Genomic DNA, 17,310 nt, shown 5'->3' with positions numbered 1-17,310 from the left:
GTATAAGCCAAGTTCTTCTTGCACTTGCTCGACATTCAAAATTAGTTGACATTTTCGTTACGTTACTTTTTTTTCTGTTTGGGCATCCCTTATCGATTTTGCTTTTTTTTGCGCATAGCAAATCGCAGCCTTAAGCTGCCCAGGAATCTACTTATTCCTGCTGTCGATCTATGTCGTATTTGTATGTATATTGCGGCTTTCCTTTTGTGTGTGTGGCTGGAGGTGTGAGGCTTTAGTAAAACGCTTCAATTGATTCGAACATTTATTGCTTGGGGTAATGCGAGACGGCGTGGGAGTTCCACCCAGACACACGAGCTGGACTCTGTCTCTTCGTCTGTCTCCGCAGCTTGCCTCCAGCATAACCCAAAAGGTATTCACATTATTTTGTTGCTGTCGTCGCATATAAAATAGTTTTACTTTGTGCCTTGTCGTTTTAAATTTGCCAGCCAAGAAATCTATGGCAACTTTTTCGGTTTTTCTTTAGTCAATTCCGTTTCAGTCGATGAGCGTTTGAGTCCATCTCAGCTCTGTGTGTCCTGCTCCCTGCTGGCTTCGATATTCTATTTTGTTGCCTGAGACAAATTTTATGGGGGCCATAAAATTACACAACTTTTAATCAATAGTTTGCATGTTTCCTGCACGACACAATTCTTTTCATCTGCCGTTGTGTTGTGACTCCAAATATTTGTGTAAGAATTTAAATTTCACTTTAAAGTTGCATCACAAAGTTGGAATCTATAGAAAACTTTTTAAAGAATTACTGCATTCTCTTAACTGACTTATTATTCACTCTTTAAATTAAATAATAATTTTTCAAAGAAGTCCTTGGAATAAGAATAGATTTAAATGGATCTGAAAAAGTCTCCCTAGTGTATACATTTTTCTACAATTTCTCTTTTGAAAAGCAAAAGCTCAACATCAGCGCTGTCAGCTATTTGCGTGCATAAGCAAAGAGTATAATTGTTTTGTTTATTATTGACAAAGAGCAATCATAACGAGCAACGTTTGCTTAATTGTACCAGAAAAAAAGCGAAGAGAATAAAAATAAAACGAAACTAATTAAAATTCTTTTGTTGTGAAATTTTTGTGCTTTCAACTTGTTTTCTGTTTGCTTTGCGCATATTTAAAACATTTAAAACAACAGCTCACAGCACAGTTTTTTTTTTGCGCCCGTTTTCTAATTTTGTTCGACTCGACACCTTTTGCTGGGGTTGCTTTTAGACCCCATAAGTAAAATGAAATAAAGAATCACCCTCCAACTCAATCCTCGACGTGCTGGCATTTCCGTTTCAGCCCTAAAGCTAAACAATTTTCAAAAAAATTACAAAAAAAATTCAAAATAACAGAAAAAATTGCACATAATGAACTGAAGGCGGCAAGTGAGCCAAATTACGGGGGAGCTCCCAAAAGTGTTTCTTTTTTTGGGACAGACGATAAGAGAGCAAAAAAAAAAGGAAAAACAGCAAACTGCAGCCAGTCAAATGGCCTAAAAATCGCATGCCAGTTGGCCGTTTTGTTAGCCGCTAAGCGAAAATAATTATTTGCCGTGAGAAGTGCACATTATTCACTCGGTCTCAACTCGCTCTCTCTCTCTCTCTCTCTTTCTCTGTAGTCAAAGGCGTTGCTACAAGAAATATGTTAAATAACTGAACAAAAGGCGCAGTCGAAAACGCGCTTGTAAAAGCAAAAGTGTTTTTTTTTCGTGGAGTTCCTGGTGCCAGGAAGTGCTGCCGCTGCCTTCGAGCCTTTGCTTTTCCATTCGAGTTCGAGTTCGAGTTTTTAATGTTTGTCATTTTGGGGTTCGCTTTGTTTCCGTTCTGCTGTTGTACTTATTGTTTTTCTTGGTGATTTACCTGCGTGTCGTGCTCGTTTTGCATGTAAATTTGTTGCCTAATTTTGGGCGCCGAGCGATTTATGTCTTTCTCTCGTACTCTCTCTATCTCTGTCGTATCTCTAAGGTCTCTTAGAGCGCCATCAACATGCACTCACGTCGCCAAAAACTTCCGCCGTCGTCCTCCTCCTCCATTGACATTATGAATGTTTTTCAATTTTATTTATGACATAAATTGTTAATAAATGCAGCTTTTTTGCTCGCTCACGCTTGCTCTCCCTCTCATACTCTCTCTCTCTCTCTCTCTCTCTCTCTCTCTCTCACTCTTTCTTTGAGTGTCTCGCTGCGTGTGGTACGTGTTGCCGCGTCCTTGGGCCATGATTAATGCCTGGCATAAACGAATTGCATTTTAAATAAATTATTACGCATACGCAGCGTTGTCGGCAGCTGCTAATGAAGCTGCCGGCTATTTGAGCTTTGCCCGTTTGCCAGCTCTATCAAGCAAGATGAAACGAAAGCGAACACACACAGAGAAAAAGTTTACACATCTGGCGCTAAAATATGTGTTATGCAAAATGTGGCGCAACTCTTTGGCACTCGGTTACAGCTTGATTAAAATTTCATTAACAAAAAGTTGCGGCATACTTTAAAGCATGTGCGAGAAATCTGCGGTGGCTGTGTGTGCCACATTCACACACACACACGTTAGCAGCTGCTCACAGACACACACACACAGACACATAGACAGGCACAGACACATGTGCAGTGGCACATAAAACGTTTTGGTTGTTTTGGCCTGCCCGCTTTTCTTGCGTTTTTCCTCGATTTTTCTCCACTTTTTATTTTCAGTTTTTTTCTTTCGTCTTTTTATTTTGCTGCTTTACGTTGCGTTGGCTTTTTGCGCTTGAACGCTTCGTTTGTTTGCCAACTGCCTGACGCCTCTTCAAGTCTCTCTTTCTCTCCTTTTCTCTCGCTGCTGCAGCCTCCTCCTCGCTGCCTTTTTATCGCCATGCGTATACGTGAGTGTGTGTGTGTTTGTATGCTTGTGTGGGAGTGCCTGTTAAATTGCTTGTTTATGTTTGCCCGCCAACAGGATTCGCGAGGCAAAGTTTCACTGTTGTCGGCCTCGGCCTCGGAAGCGGCCTCGGCGGCAATCACTTGAAAATGCTCATATGATTTTGATTTGTTTTAATTTGGCTGCCAAAATTCGCTTGCTTGTCGTTTGTTTACTTCATTCTGCAGCAGCAACAGCGTCACACACACACACACACACTCGTACACACCCACACACACAACAAACATAACAATAAAAACAAGCAACAAGATTGTCTGTTTGCTTTATGCAGGCAAATGTTGTTGTTAATGTTTTTGTTTAGACTGTTGATTTTATTACGCAATGTTGTTACCATCGCTCACTCACTTAGCCAAATGAGTTGTTATTTAATATTTAATGTGCGATTTTTATGGCCAAGCCAATGCCATATGAAAATCCATATTTATATTTTCGTTTTTACTTACGAAGGCAACGAAAGCAGCAACAATGACTGATTACCATAATGAGTGTGCTTACATTTAATGGTATTAAGTACTACCAAGAGACTAAACGAAATATGAATGTTGGATAAAATGCATTAAATCAATAAATGAATACAAATTTTGTAAGTTATTTAAGAAATAAAAACATATAGCAAAAGAAGGCTGCTGCTGTTGGATTTTTTTTTATTGTTTTGGGCTACACTTTGGTATATTTTGTTGTGGTAGATTTGATAGATTTTAAATGTAATAGTATATAGGATAGCATAATAGTATATTTTGTACTCTGCGGTATATTTTGAATTTAAAAGTACATCGATATACTAAATATTGCCTCCGGTATACTTTTGTATTTTTGAAGTATATTAACATGGTATATTTTAAAATTAATACCGAACTCTTCTGCTTTTATTGAAAAATCTAATTGTCTACCACACTTTCTTAGTTGTTTTTTTATTGTAACTCAATTCAATTCTGTAGTCCAGTGTAAATTACTTTTGCAACTCAAATAGCTCGCAGCTTGGCCACAGGTTGAGTCAACGTGTTAATGGCCGAAACAATAACTATTTATATACGCAATTAATATGAAAGTGTTCGTGTGCGTGGACGGGCATAAATAGTGTCCACTTAATGTATCAACAATAATGTGCTTAATTACTTTTGCCGAACCCCTTAGCAGTTAAATTTAATTGTTAACATTTTGATTTTTCGTGTTGCGCGCTTCTGTTGCTGGCAACTTTTAACTTATCAACCTGTCACGAACAGTTCGGTAGCTCTTGCTCTTTGGTTGTGAGAGGAATCGCCTTAACTACATGCCATAATTATAATGCCAACATCAGCGTTAATTTACCTCCAGACCTCCAGAGCCAGTCCCAGTGCCAGTGCCAGTGCACAATCCTCTCAGAGTCCGGCGCTAATCCACTTCAGCCAAAAGGAGACTCACACCGAACGGCATGTCAAGCATTTAATTACTGGCCATCAGCGTAGCTTAAAAATGCTCATCTCTGGTCGTCTGCTCTCTCTTTCTCGGCTCTCTGGGTGTGAGCTGTCCTTTCCAGCTGCAAATCCACTTCGTTAAAACAATATTAAGCCAAACGAAAGGGATCCCAACTCGAAGCGAGGAATTCATCAGCCATCGTTCACCGTTTGCCTTTTGACGGTTCGAAATGTTACGCAAAATATTTTCATTAAAATGTCAAAAATATATATCTGAAAATATTTTGCGCAGACACGCAAAACTCAAACAACAACAAACAAGGCAAAAGAATAAAAGCAAATGAAGAGAAAGGCTGGCAAAATGGCAAATGAAAAAGGTTTTCTATTTGTTTAAGCGCTCAACGTTCAACGTTCAACGCTTTTTTTTTTGGGCATTGCCAGAGAGTATTTTTGGTCAGGAGTCGACGGTCGCCCCAGTGAATCGTCGAGAGAGTCGTTAAATTGTTTTCATTATCCTTGTAAGCCTTGCCGGGCCAACAGAGCTTTTCTCTTCCTCTTGCCCGACTGTCGAGGTTGCCTGGCAATTAAAACCGCAATGCAAATGAGCTGTGCTTAATGCGTCGCTTCTTCTTTCCCTCTCTCTTCTTCTCTTCTCTGTGTGTACACTGTCCTAATAGTTTGCGGTATGAGCATAGGAAAAATTTTAATTGCACTGCCGGCAAAGTATTTTTAGAAACGCGTCAAGTGGATTCTATATGCTGGCTTCAGTTGCCGTCTAAATTATGCTTAAATTTGACATGCTCTACGCACATACGCACACACACACATAAGCAAACAAAGCAGACACAGGACTCTTTCGTTTGCTCTCGCCGTGTTTCCGTTTCATTTGTAATTAATTAAATTACTTCCGCTTAAAGTGCGTTGCCAACATGGCGCTGCGGTCCACGCTGAGACATTGCTTGGCTCGCTTGCCCAACCCAATCCAATCCCATTTCCAATCCCAATTCGTAACTGAATCCCAGCTCCGTCGTCGACTTCTCAATTACTGGCGCTGCAGCTCAACCCCCATTGGCGCGCCGCAACTTCACTCGTCGCCTCGTCCTTTCATCTCGTTCCCCGTTTCCCGTTCCCTCGCTCAGTGCTGTTCATTGCGAAGTAATTAAGAAGACATTTCACCCGGGCATCCTTTAATCTGTGCGTTTTATTTGCGCCACAGCCACAGCCAAAGCCAAAGCCATAGTCATGACCATGGCTCTAGAGCTCTGAAGCTCGTCCATGTTGTTTACTTCGTTTGGCCAACGCACGACTGCACCGCTTGGGTGGCAGCTTCTTGGTCTGATCTTAGGCAATGTCCTTGGTTGCTATTGCTTGTTGTGTTGATTTGCTTTAGGTTTGCCTGCCTGCCTCTTTAATCTGTGGCTGTGGCTGAGGCTGTGTCTGTGAACTGGTTGTTATTTCTTGCCCAGCACACGCTTGATTAGTCGCCTAATGAGGTGTTGACTATGGGCGTCTAATGATTGCCACACACACACACACACACATACATATACACGCATTTCCACACTTGAATGGCTGTCGCTTATGGCCTCGCTTTAAAGTCAATTTTAATTACAATTTAACTCAGTCTAACTTTAGTTTCATTCTCTCTGTTTCTCTCTTTTGCAGCGCATATTCAGCCAGCTCTATAAACGTGGCCAAATGAAAAGTTTGGTTGCCATCGAACCAGCGTGAGTATTAACCAAAAAAAAAAAACACAAACACAATAAAGCTGCAGCTGTGCCTGGCATGAATGTAATTCATTTGCCATTTGCATTTCACTTTCATTGCGCTGACCCTAAAAAGTATGCTACAAAAAGCGCCAAAGGCAGAAAATGCTTTTACAGCGAACTCTCTCAATCGCATTAAATAATCAAAAGTTGTAATGCAAAATAAAAAAAGGACAGCAAAAGTTTTTTTTATCAAATAGGAAACACACATATCACAGTTCACAAGTTATATCCATTCTTTTTGCTCTGAACTCTTTATTTACATGAAATTTTGGACTGCATACACAATCAAAATCCAACTATAACTGAAATCGAACTCAAATTGGCAATAACAACAACAACAACAACAACCAAAACAACAACAACAATTACAAATGGCATCAAAATTGGCAACTAATTGGCAAAAATGTTCAACTGTGAAATTGGCAAACAAAAACGAACCGAAACAAAACTAAAAACGAAATTCAAATGTTTCTCCCCAAACATGTTTTGTATATGTTCACCAACAACCAACCACCCACAAAATCATATTAACAACAACAATAAACAACAAATACAACAACAACAAACAATCATCATCAACATCATCGTCATGAACAACCCGCAAAATCCTGCTATTTATGCGCTTTACAACGTGATGTCACATGCTGCGCCTTCCCCTGACCAACACCCCTCTTTACCCCCCTCTTTTCCTGTTGTGTTCCCCTTATTGTTTGGCGCTGCTATTTATGTGCATTTTTGTGGCTTCTCCCCCCTCCAAAAAAAAAAATCATTTTCATATGCGTTTTCATTTTCGCTTTCTATTTTGCGTTTTATGCAACCATCTTTCCACTTCTCCCCTCTCAACGTTCTCCTTCCATTTTTTTGTTTATGCTTCACGCTTTCGATTTTGTTTTGCCTTTGCTTTATTTTCTCTTGTTTTTTTTTTTTTGCTTTTGCCAATTTCCGCTTGAATTAATTCTGTGTTTAAATCTGCGTCGTTGTCCTCCTCCATGTCCTGCCCCTGCTCCTTAACCTCGTCGCCTGCAGTTTGCTGAAGTAGCGAGCGACCCCTGCGGTTAGTCCTGGCATCCATCCCCCTCAGCAGCACAATAGCAGAGAATTTAATAAAGGCAGCGGTTGGATGTGCTCCATCTCCATCTCTAACGCCATCTCCATCGCCAACACCAACTCCAACTCCGATTGCTGTTGCTCGTCCTGGCGGGGATCACACGCAGTGCGACAAAAGCCGCCCGCAGCGTTTTTATATGCGCACATAATTCAAAAACACTGCAAAAGTTAATGCCCAAAAGCGAGGCGAAGTGAAGCCGCCGCAATGATAACCAACAATAATTTGGATTACGACAAGAGCTCAGCGGCAGCCACAGTGACAGCAACAGCAACAGTGGCAACATCAATTGCCACCGGCAACAGCAATGGAAGTGCCAGCAGCAGCAACAACTCATCACCAACCGCTGACAATTCGAACTCGAACTCAAACTCGAATTCGAATTCAAACTCTAACTCGTATTTCAACCGCTTCGACAATCGCATTGCTGCCAATTTGGCTGCTGTTATAACCGGCGCACGCTTTCGTTCCTCCTCCTGCAACAGTCGCCAACAGCAGCAACAGCAATCTTTGGGCAATGGCAGAACAACAACAACAACAGCCATGACAAGATCAAATTTGACGCGCAGCAGACCAGCAACACCTTCATCGCCCGCTACTTTGGGGCGACGTCGTCCTCTGCAGCTGTTCAGCCAGGCGAATCTCAAGTGAGTAAAAGCATTGTAGTGAGCATGCCGCTTGGCTTTCCCCCTTGTAGACGCTTGATTCATGTTCATTCTGTGACACTGAGAAGCACACAAAATACACACTTCGATTTGACACCCGAAACACACACACAATCTGACCAGATATTTAAATGTTAACCCCATCACAATCCCTACAGCTGCAATGACAACGAGAAGGTGGCTCAAACGCCCAGTTCCGATGAGGACAACTCACCCACAGAGCTGAACAATTGCAAGCGCTTGACGGACAAGCCGCCACTGGTAAGAGAAACCCCGTTAAGAAACGTTTTTTTCGGGAAACCTTAAGAATTTCCAATCTATTTCCCTTTCCTTACAAGCAGATCAAAGCTCAACGTCCCCATTGCATATTTGATATGTTTTGTTGTGTTTTTTTTTGCGGCAGACTTTGATAAGGGTGCGCAAACTGCGGCCATTTATTGCTTTTTGTCATCGACAATTTTTGCGCAAATATTTCAAATTTATGAATTCCACATTTTGTTTTGTTTTGTTTATTCTGCTGCATTTGACGCTGCTTATGAATTATTGGCCAAATAAAATGTGTGCCCAGAGGACTTCAAAATCCTCGCCTAAGCTTCAGCAAAACCTTTCGTTTTAGGGCGACTTCGACTTCGTCTTCGATTCTTTTTGCTACTGCTTTTTTCTCACTTATTGCAAACTTTTGCCTTTTGCACGCAATTCTCGACAAACCGGAAGCAAAAAAAAACTTGTAGCAAGTTTAGACACACCCCAAATGAATTGCTTCTGAGCGGTGGCCCCAACACCCTGGCAGACTTACAGACCATTTGATGCCATTTGTATACACTAAGTTCGTCGGGTTTCGGGCATTGCGACTATTAGTTGTGATATGGTATAGGTATATTTGAAGTTATCAAATGATATAAATACAAATAGTTTTTAAATCTAGATTGAAAAGGTTGCAAACTTTATAGAAATGAGTTATTGATATAAAAAAATTAAAAAAGACAAAGCTGTCAAATGAAAAAATTATTATGTGTATGGTTGAAAAGTATATTTAGTTCTGGCATTTATATTTTGTTCGATTCTTAATTATTATTCCAATAATAGTTTACAATACTTCAAACTATGTTTAAACCAGAAAATAATAGTATCGTTTTACTTTTGCAGTCAATTTATAGTCAAAAAAGTTTCAAGTGAATTCAAATGGAATGTTGCAAATGTATATTTGAAATTAAATTGTGATATACTATAAATAAGCTTTAAAAGTGTGATAGTTTTTTCGAGAATTGTAATTCAGTTCGAAATTGAGTCCCAAACTTAACTATTGGTATCTTATTCAGTTCGTAAATGAAGCCAAAAGTTAACTAATCAAATAATCTATGAAATGACGAATTTCAAACCATGTTTAAACAAGAAAATAATATAATCTTATAATGCCAACATTTACTATTGCAGTCAATAATTCATAGCCAAAAAAGTTTCAAGTAAATTCAAATGGAATGTTGCAGGTATATATTTGAAATTAAATTGGGATCTTTAATCTTTAAAAGTGTGATAGTTCATTCGAGAATTATAATTCAGTTCGAAATTTAATCCCAAGCTTAACTATTCGTATCTTATTCAGTTCGTAAATGAAGCCAAAAGTTAACTATTCAAATAATCTATAAAATGCCGAATTTCAAACAAAGTTTAACCCAGCGAATGGTATTATCTTTTAATGCCAACATTTACTTTTTGCAGTCAATGATTCATAGTCAAAAGTAGTTTGAAGTTTTGCGAGTCTGTCGCGCTTCTAAACACAACTTTGACAATTATTCGACGCACAACAAGCAACTATTTAAGCTTGTGAGAAGCACAAAAGCAAGAGAAACTATTTGTGTAAGGAAAACGCTGCAAGGGTATTCAAAGTTTAGTGTGCCATAGATAAGCTGTTGCCTTTTGTTATAGTTCTCCGTCTCGCAGCTTCTTAGGCTATTGTCATAACACGTAGAGAGAAGACTTACTGAGAATGTGAGATAGTAGAGAGGGAGATGTCGAACTGTTTCACATCTGTGCAATGTTTATCAAATGTTTTGTCATTTTTTGTCACGTGTATGAGCAGCAGAAAAGCAGCAGCAAAGGACCCGAAAAGTTGTGGCATTGCACACAACAACTTTGGCCTTTTACTCGTAGTTGGAACGCGGTCTTCGACTTTGAGTTGAGGCACGTTGTTTTCATAAATTTTACGCCTTAAATATTCATACAGACAGCGGCGGCAGCACATACTATACATATGTAGATAGATATAGGAGTAGAGCTGAAGCTAGAGCTTGAGCGAGGCAGCTGTGCGCAGTCGAGCATAGTCTATGCGATAAGTACGTGCGAGTTTATTCATATGAGAAACTCTCTCTATGTGAGAAAGACTTTTGGGTGCTGCTTGGTGCTTGATGCTTGATGCTGTGTGCACACGGCGTATGCGTAATGTGTTTGTCTTATTTATGGCCGGATTGCTGCTGGGGCGCATTATGATGATTACGTTTTGAACTAATGGCCCTTAAATGGAGCAAAAGTGCAATCATACAGGCGGCAACAGCAACAACAACAGCAACAGCAACTCAAATTCCAAGGCCATGTCACACTACAACTCAATGAAGCAAATCGAAACGAAACACTCGACAAAATTGAAATTCCTACAGCGCTAAAAATGAAAGCGAAAACCAATCAGTTGCCTCTAATGGCAAGCCATAAATATTGTCAGTTCCACACAACAACAACAACAACAAGAACAACAAAAAAGGCGATGTAAATGCAAAATGCCAAGGACATGCGATCGAAAGGAAAAACAAAAACACAGCAGAAGAGGAAAACAAAACCATATGTCGAAAAGGGTTGAGAACGCTTTTACTCAATTCCCGGCAGCTCTTATGCTTTGCTTTGGCATTTTTCATATTTTTTCGGTTCGCCAGCCGTTTTTTTTGTTTTGTCAATAAATCAATTTTGCTATAAACATAACACGCATACGCCACGTGGCAGCAGCATGGCTCACGCCTCTGTCTCTGCCTCTGCCTCTGCCTGCTGTTTTACATAGTTTTTCAATACTGAAACCGACTGCCTGTCAATAACATCATTTTGCGGCAGTGGCAGCAGCAGTAGCAGCAGGGTGCGGCTGCAGCGCGATAAGCAAATTAATTTTTGGCCCAGAGCATAAAGTACGAGTCGAGTTGTAGTGGGACATGTTGTAGGGGACTTGAGGGAGGTGGGTGAAAGAGGGAGAGCAGTGAGTGAAGCAAAGGCACCCTAATTGTGCCCGACGGCAAAGTTGGCAGCGCAGTGTCGTCTGCTTGGCTGCCTGATTCAATTTCAGATAAGCAAAATAAAGCAGCAGCAGCAGCAGAAGCAGCAACACATGCGACCGAGCCAAAGACAAATGCGATGCCACATTATGCACTTTGCCCGTATAACAAGACACACACACATCTATAGAGAGAGAGAGACAGAGTGAGCGAGACTATGCCGGAAATAACGCGCTGTCTGTCGATGGGGCTGATCTCGAGTTCGTCCTGTTGCTGGCGTTGATGCATCGATGCTGCTGCTGTGTTGACTCGGTGCCGCTAAATGTTTGTTTAGCAACTGCAACAACAAGCCCAGCAGCAGTGCTCTGCTCTGGCAACCAAATATACTCGTCCTGCACACGTCCTGCAGCTTCCTGTCTGTGTCTGTGTGTGTGTCTGTATGTGTGTGGCTGGCATTGAGTGACAGGCAGCCACATGTGGCCGGGGCAAGCGTCACGCCTACTCATCGTGTATCATGCTGGTGCCCAAATAATATTTTTCGACTCAAATGCCATAAATAATATTTTGTTGGCCACACGCAGACACGCCTTCCACGCCCAAAAGCAAAGTCAAGCGCTCCAATCTGTTGCCCCGATTTAAACGTGGCCAACTTGCCACCGCACTGCTGACGGGTTGTTTCGTTTTCCTCGTTCCCTTCCGTTCTACGTTCGACGAGTAAAGCAGTTTATTAAATTTGCATAAATGCTTTGCAGGGAAAATGCTTTTCGGCCACATTCATTGCTGCTGTTGCTGTTGCTGTTGCACGTGGCGCCTTCTTGGCAACAGCTGATGCCAATGTCCGGGCTGCCAGGCACTTCATTAAGCCAACGGAGGCAATTAGTCTGCCCCAAACACATTCACACACGCACACTCTTTGCTCATGACCAGCAAATTGCAAAAATGTAAAATGTTATGCAGAAAAATGCAAACAGCACTGTGGACAATCTAATGAAAAGCAAAATTCAATTTGAAATGCCATCAAAATATCACAAAAAAAATAAAACAGCAAATGTGTCTGACAAGCTCAGCAAAGTAATAAAGTAATATGCAGCCGCAGACACACCCACAGTCAGAGTCAGAGTTGGAGTTTCGAACCTGGCACAACCCCTAAAACAAACAGAGTTCGCCTGGCAAAAAAGAATAAGCACCGAAAAGTAGACTATGCTTCGGCAAACACACCTGAACCACCTGCCTTCTTTCCTCTTTGTGTGTCTGTTCTGCTCTGCTCTGCATTTCATTTGAATTTGATATGCTACTGTGGCTCCGTGCTCTGCTGCTCTGGGCAAACATGCTTTGACTGCGACCTGCCGTGAATGATTACGTTTGTTATTTTTAAAATTATAACTGATAGCAAAGTGCACCGAGGAGCACAATATATATTTCCAAATAGAATAATTTCATTATTGTAAAACATTGAATTCGCATCACTTTTATTATTAGCGTTTTCTTTTGTTTGCATAAAAAATGTATCTTGTTTTTTAAGCTCTTTAAAGATATCATTTAAACTATCATTTTTACGAATTATACGTCATGTTTAACATATTTGATGAGACTAAATAGAAATATACAAGTAACGAAATTACAAAATTGTAAAACGTTGAAAGCTTTTCTTTTTTGTATGGAACATTTCTTGTTCTTAAAGCTTTTTAAAGAAGCCATTTAATTACTATTTTCGTTTATATCCTAAATTAAACTTATTTGTTCAATTTGTATCTAATTTATTTCTCATATTTGTGTAATATATGTTTTTATAATATCAATTATTATAGATTACAAATTAATTTATAACCTACCGTAAATTTACTAGCGTTGGCTGCTTTGGCCTTTGGCTAGCTTAAAAGATATTAAGATTCATTTGAGTAATTGATGTTTAATAACAAAGCACAGAAACCTTTTAAACTTTCTTTTATTTCAAACCTTATGTATGATTAGATTCTTCTTTTGAGAATGGAAAAAAATAACTAATTTATCTTTCATGTTTAGCTTATTTAACTGCCTGTAATTTGTAGTAAATACGTAAGAGAAATTAAACAAGTAAGAAGCTTCCTAGTAAGAACATAAATGAACAACATGACCTTTGAGAACGATACAAGCCATACATTCTTGGTTTCATTTTGAGCTACATTTAAAGTTAATTAAATTTGCAAAAGAATCTTAAACAGTTTAGTCGAAATTTGTGGCAAAAAAGCTTGAAAAAAATTGGTATGCAAAAAAGGGTCCATGTTGCGTTACGAAATGCATAATGTATACATGAATTCATCGACAAACTTGAGGCTGTAAAGCACACCTATAGTATTGTGTGCGAAGTATGGAGATTGTGTGTGTTGTGTGTGTGGTAAAATGAGCTTGACTGCCAGCCAAATCACTGTGCAATGCGCCGTGAAATATGCAAACAATGTTTGCTTAAGCAGCCTAAAAGTATGCAGCGTGCGCGCTGTTAAATTATGCAGCAATGAGCAAACAATTGCTGTCAGCCGCTCGCCAGGTACGAGTAAAGTAAGGTAGGCGAAGGCAGAGCAAAACCAGCCAGCAAATGAAAGCTTGGCTGGCTACAGCTCAGCCACCTCATCGTCTCATTGTCAATGTCGCCTTAAATTATGCCAAAACTCTCGCACACACACATTCGCATAGCTGGGGAACTGAACTGTAGTCTAGTTTCTGGCTCGCAGGCAGCAGGCAGCCGCATCCATTGTGCACGGCACAGACAGACTTTTCAAAGCCACTGACCTCAAAAATAAAAAAGAAGAAGAGGAATAAGTAAGATGGAGAATATGGAGGACAGCGTTGAACACGATCTCAACATGCGCGCACAAGTGCAGCTGAATTATCGCCGCCTTGCTCTCAGTTTCCTTTATGCCCACATAGTTCGCTTCTTTTATTTCGCTCTTATTTTACGTTTTTCTCGTGCTGCTGTTAGTCCTGCGGCACATTTCCGCTTAGCACGCCACTTCCGCATCCGCCGCATCGGATGGCTTGCAACATTTTTAGCGTCCGTCGGTTGGTCGCGTGCATTGCGTTTGGCTGCAATGTCGACAGCGACTGCGACTGCGTCTGCGTTTGCGTCTGTGCCAGCAATTTATGCGCCTTTTATGGCCTGCCTGACTGCCTGCCTTTTCTTTGGGGCCCAGCCACTTCAATACTCCTTTTCGCCACCCCTTCTCTGCTGCTCTCCAGTTACGTTCGTAATTCCTAGTCCAAGCATCCGCTTCCTGTTTAAGTGCAGGCGTACAAAAAACTTTTCTCTCTTTTTTTTATTCGACTGCTCGTTTTGCCAAGCTTTTTGTCTAGTTGCGGTTTTTGGTAATAAATTCCTTTTCGTATTTTTTTTTTGTTCTTTTTTGTGAGTTCATCTCCTCCCTCGTCTGTGACCAGGACTTACAAGGTGTTTAAATTGTAGTTAATTTTGTTGCCACTTGAACGCGCGCTGCCTTATTCGTTGATCCCTTTAAACGACCGTGTTAAGTCTTAAAGCTCCTTCCGCTTTTTCACCCGCAGGTTAAGCGCCTGACCATGGGTCTGCTGCGTCACAATGAGGAGTCACGCCCCCTTGTGGGCAGTGTTACGCCCCTGAGCGGAGTTGCACTCAAGGGCGACGACACTCAGCCCATCTACTCGAATGGCTACATCAACGAGGACTCGTACATTGACAGCAAGTTTGGAGATTCGTGCCGCCAATCCTTGACTGCGATTCCGATGCTCGACAATGTGAATCTCAACGACAACAGCGAGTTCAATCTGAAGAAGCGTTATCTGCGCGAAACCAGCAGTGGTAAGCAATCATCCCTAGTATATCAATTCCGTTGCTAATTTTCTAAATCACAGCAAACTCGAGTCCTAAGATCTTTGCCAATCGCCTGCGGATGAACAATGCGGCGGCAGCTGCTGCAGCTAGCTTGGCGGCCAATCAGCGCAGCAGCAGCTTGGCGAATACGCACATCAGCGAGGAGGAGGCGGATGCGGACCTCAAGGATGCCTGCTGGTATCAGGCGGGCATCTCACGTGACATTGCCGTCGAGGTGCTGCAGAGCAAGAGTCCGGGCGCCTTTCTCGTGCGCAAGAGCAGCTCCAAGCCCGGTTGCTATGCGCTCACACTGCGTGTTCCATCACCGCCGGGTCCCAACATAGCCAACTACATCATTCTACGCTCGCCGCGTGGCTACAAGATCAAGGTAAGATACTGAAGAGAAAACTGAGTTTTTATACCTGCTGCCAAAGTGTCACAGCAAATGTAATCTTAACAGGCAGAAGGAGGCATCTTCGAACCTATAAAGTATATATTATATATTCTTCATCAGATGCGACGATGTAGCTATGTTTGTTTGTCCGACTGTCCGTCTGTATAAACACCAAAATCTCAGAGTTAGATATAAAACGTTTCGACAGCACCTCTTTTTTTTTGCACGGAGTTCTCTTCCGCCTCTTCAAGTCCTCAAAAAACAAATAGTACGCGTAACTTTAAAGCTAGCACGATTTTGGTATATCTGGCGAAGACCCAACGTCATTATCAGAGTCCAGTACTTAATTCAGGCGGATGCAGTGAGTCTTCGCTCCCTTTGTTGTTCATAATTATCTCTTCTCTCTTTTAATTAACACACGTGTTAGTCTCACGACACACTTAAATCGAGAGAGAGCGAGAACAAAAGAGTGACCAGACCCACACAAAGCCTTAGTTCCCAAACAAAGACTTCATTCTAGCAGAACTAGTATGTATCTACCAACACAGCATAACTCTGGTCACACCTTTAACTCGCATATCACATATTCTACAGCATTACATATAACTACAGTGCTTATGATTCCTGATCATAAAAAATTGTAGAAATTTGTTAATAAATACTTTTATAAGACACTGTATGGTACATTATAGATGTAGTAGTATACCAATATACCAACTACAATATCGCTACATTGATTTGGTATATTTTTAGAATATGATTGTATTGAAAATATGTAGCAAGTATCTTTCTTACTTGTTTAATCTGAAATATCAACTGTTGTTTAGGGCTTTCGCAAGGAGTTCTCCAGCTTGAAGGCGCTGATAACCCACCATTCAGTGATGCCGGAACTGCTGCCCGTTCCCCTGGCCATGCCCAGGCCGGCAAATATGTCCTCATCGCGACGCAATCTGGATGACTTTGATACCTATGATTCGCTGCAAATGCTGCTCAAGTATTTGCGTGCCAAGAATCTCGAGGCGGAGCAGTAGCACGTATTTTAAATGAAGATCTCAAGGATCCACGTACTATATGACATAATTGTAGCACACAAATTGCATTTAGGCATTAGGCATAAGAGAGCAAAATGATTTTGCTTCAATATTCGATAACAAAAATGTGATACTCTATAAAGAAGAACACAAACACAACACACACACACAAATACACGCACACTCTAAAACACAAACGAACACGAAAACTGCAAATGAAACGCCTAGCTGATAAATGGTGAAAATAATTCTAGTTTAGTTTCCTTTCTCTTTTGGCCATTAATAAGAGTCCACAAATGTGAAATGAAAACATTGAAGGAGTTGAAACAATGTGAAAATGAGCACAGAAAAATTAGCAAGCAAATTCCAAATTTTCGTTTACATAAATTGAGGTTCTAAACTTACTTCATTTGTTTTCATAGATTTTCCATTGGCCCTGAAAGTAAACAAAAATATATAATATAATTAAATTAATTAAAATCTATATATGAATATTATGTATTAAAAATTATATGTTAAATGTTGTTGCTGCTTCAATTGTTAAGCGTAAATAAATGTACTAAGCATAAATTGCATATTTTAAATTAAGATAAACAAAAGCGCATAAAAACAACCTACAACCTAAATATGTAAATAATTCACTACCCTAACATAATTGAGTAAATAAAGTTATTTAATTTATATACAAAAACAACAATGAGCTTCACTTGTTTTTTATATACATTTATATAATTGAAATCATAATAATCAATTTCTCATTATGCAAATTTTCCGCACTGCAGCTGCGAAACCAGAACATTTTTCACACGTTAATTATGTTGGCCGTTTTTCCGAGTAAGTGCGACACAATTTCAGAGTCAGATTCTGAATCACATTTATATTAATTTCCACGCCACAATCCAAACTCGCTTTACAATTAATTTTAAAATGATTTCTGTTTTTTCGATTTTGATTAAGGAAGGTAAAATGAGAAAA

At 40.3% G+C, this 17,310-nt stretch overlaps 1 protein-coding gene across 2 annotated transcripts in view; it reads left to right on the top strand.

Annotated features, from left to right (window-relative positions):
• Positions 1 to 16,994, top strand: part of LOC132793064 (EGFR adapter protein) — a 30,841-nt gene extending 13,847 nt beyond the window's left edge. Inside the window, exons 1-6 of one of the 2 annotated variants that reach the window (XM_060802718.1) lie at positions 5,966 to 6,027; positions 7,096 to 7,821; positions 7,998 to 8,100; positions 14,625 to 14,898; positions 14,952 to 15,298; positions 16,132 to 16,994. In XM_060802718.1, coding sequence (XP_060658701.1) covers positions 7,382 to 7,821; positions 7,998 to 8,100; positions 14,625 to 14,898; positions 14,952 to 15,298; positions 16,132 to 16,335 — 1,368 coding nt within the window. In that variant the 5' untranslated portion in view covers positions 5,966 to 6,027; positions 7,096 to 7,381 and the 3' untranslated portion in view covers positions 16,336 to 16,994. Of the gene's footprint in view, positions 1 to 5,965; positions 6,028 to 7,095; positions 7,822 to 7,997; positions 8,101 to 14,624; positions 14,899 to 14,951; positions 15,299 to 16,131 lie in introns of those variants that run through there. The other variant, XM_060802719.1, reaches the window with a different exon arrangement.
• The last annotated feature ends 316 nt before the right edge of the window (positions 16,995 to 17,310 follow it).

The sequence above is a fragment of the Drosophila nasuta genome, chromosome 3, assembly GCF_023558535.2.
Source record: "Drosophila nasuta strain 15112-1781.00 chromosome 3, ASM2355853v1, whole genome shotgun sequence".
NCBI lineage: Eukaryota > Metazoa > Arthropoda > Insecta > Diptera > Drosophilidae > Drosophila > Drosophila nasuta.
The sequence above is the reverse complement of the archived record's forward strand: the minus strand, read 5'-3'. Positions and strand labels throughout refer to the sequence as shown.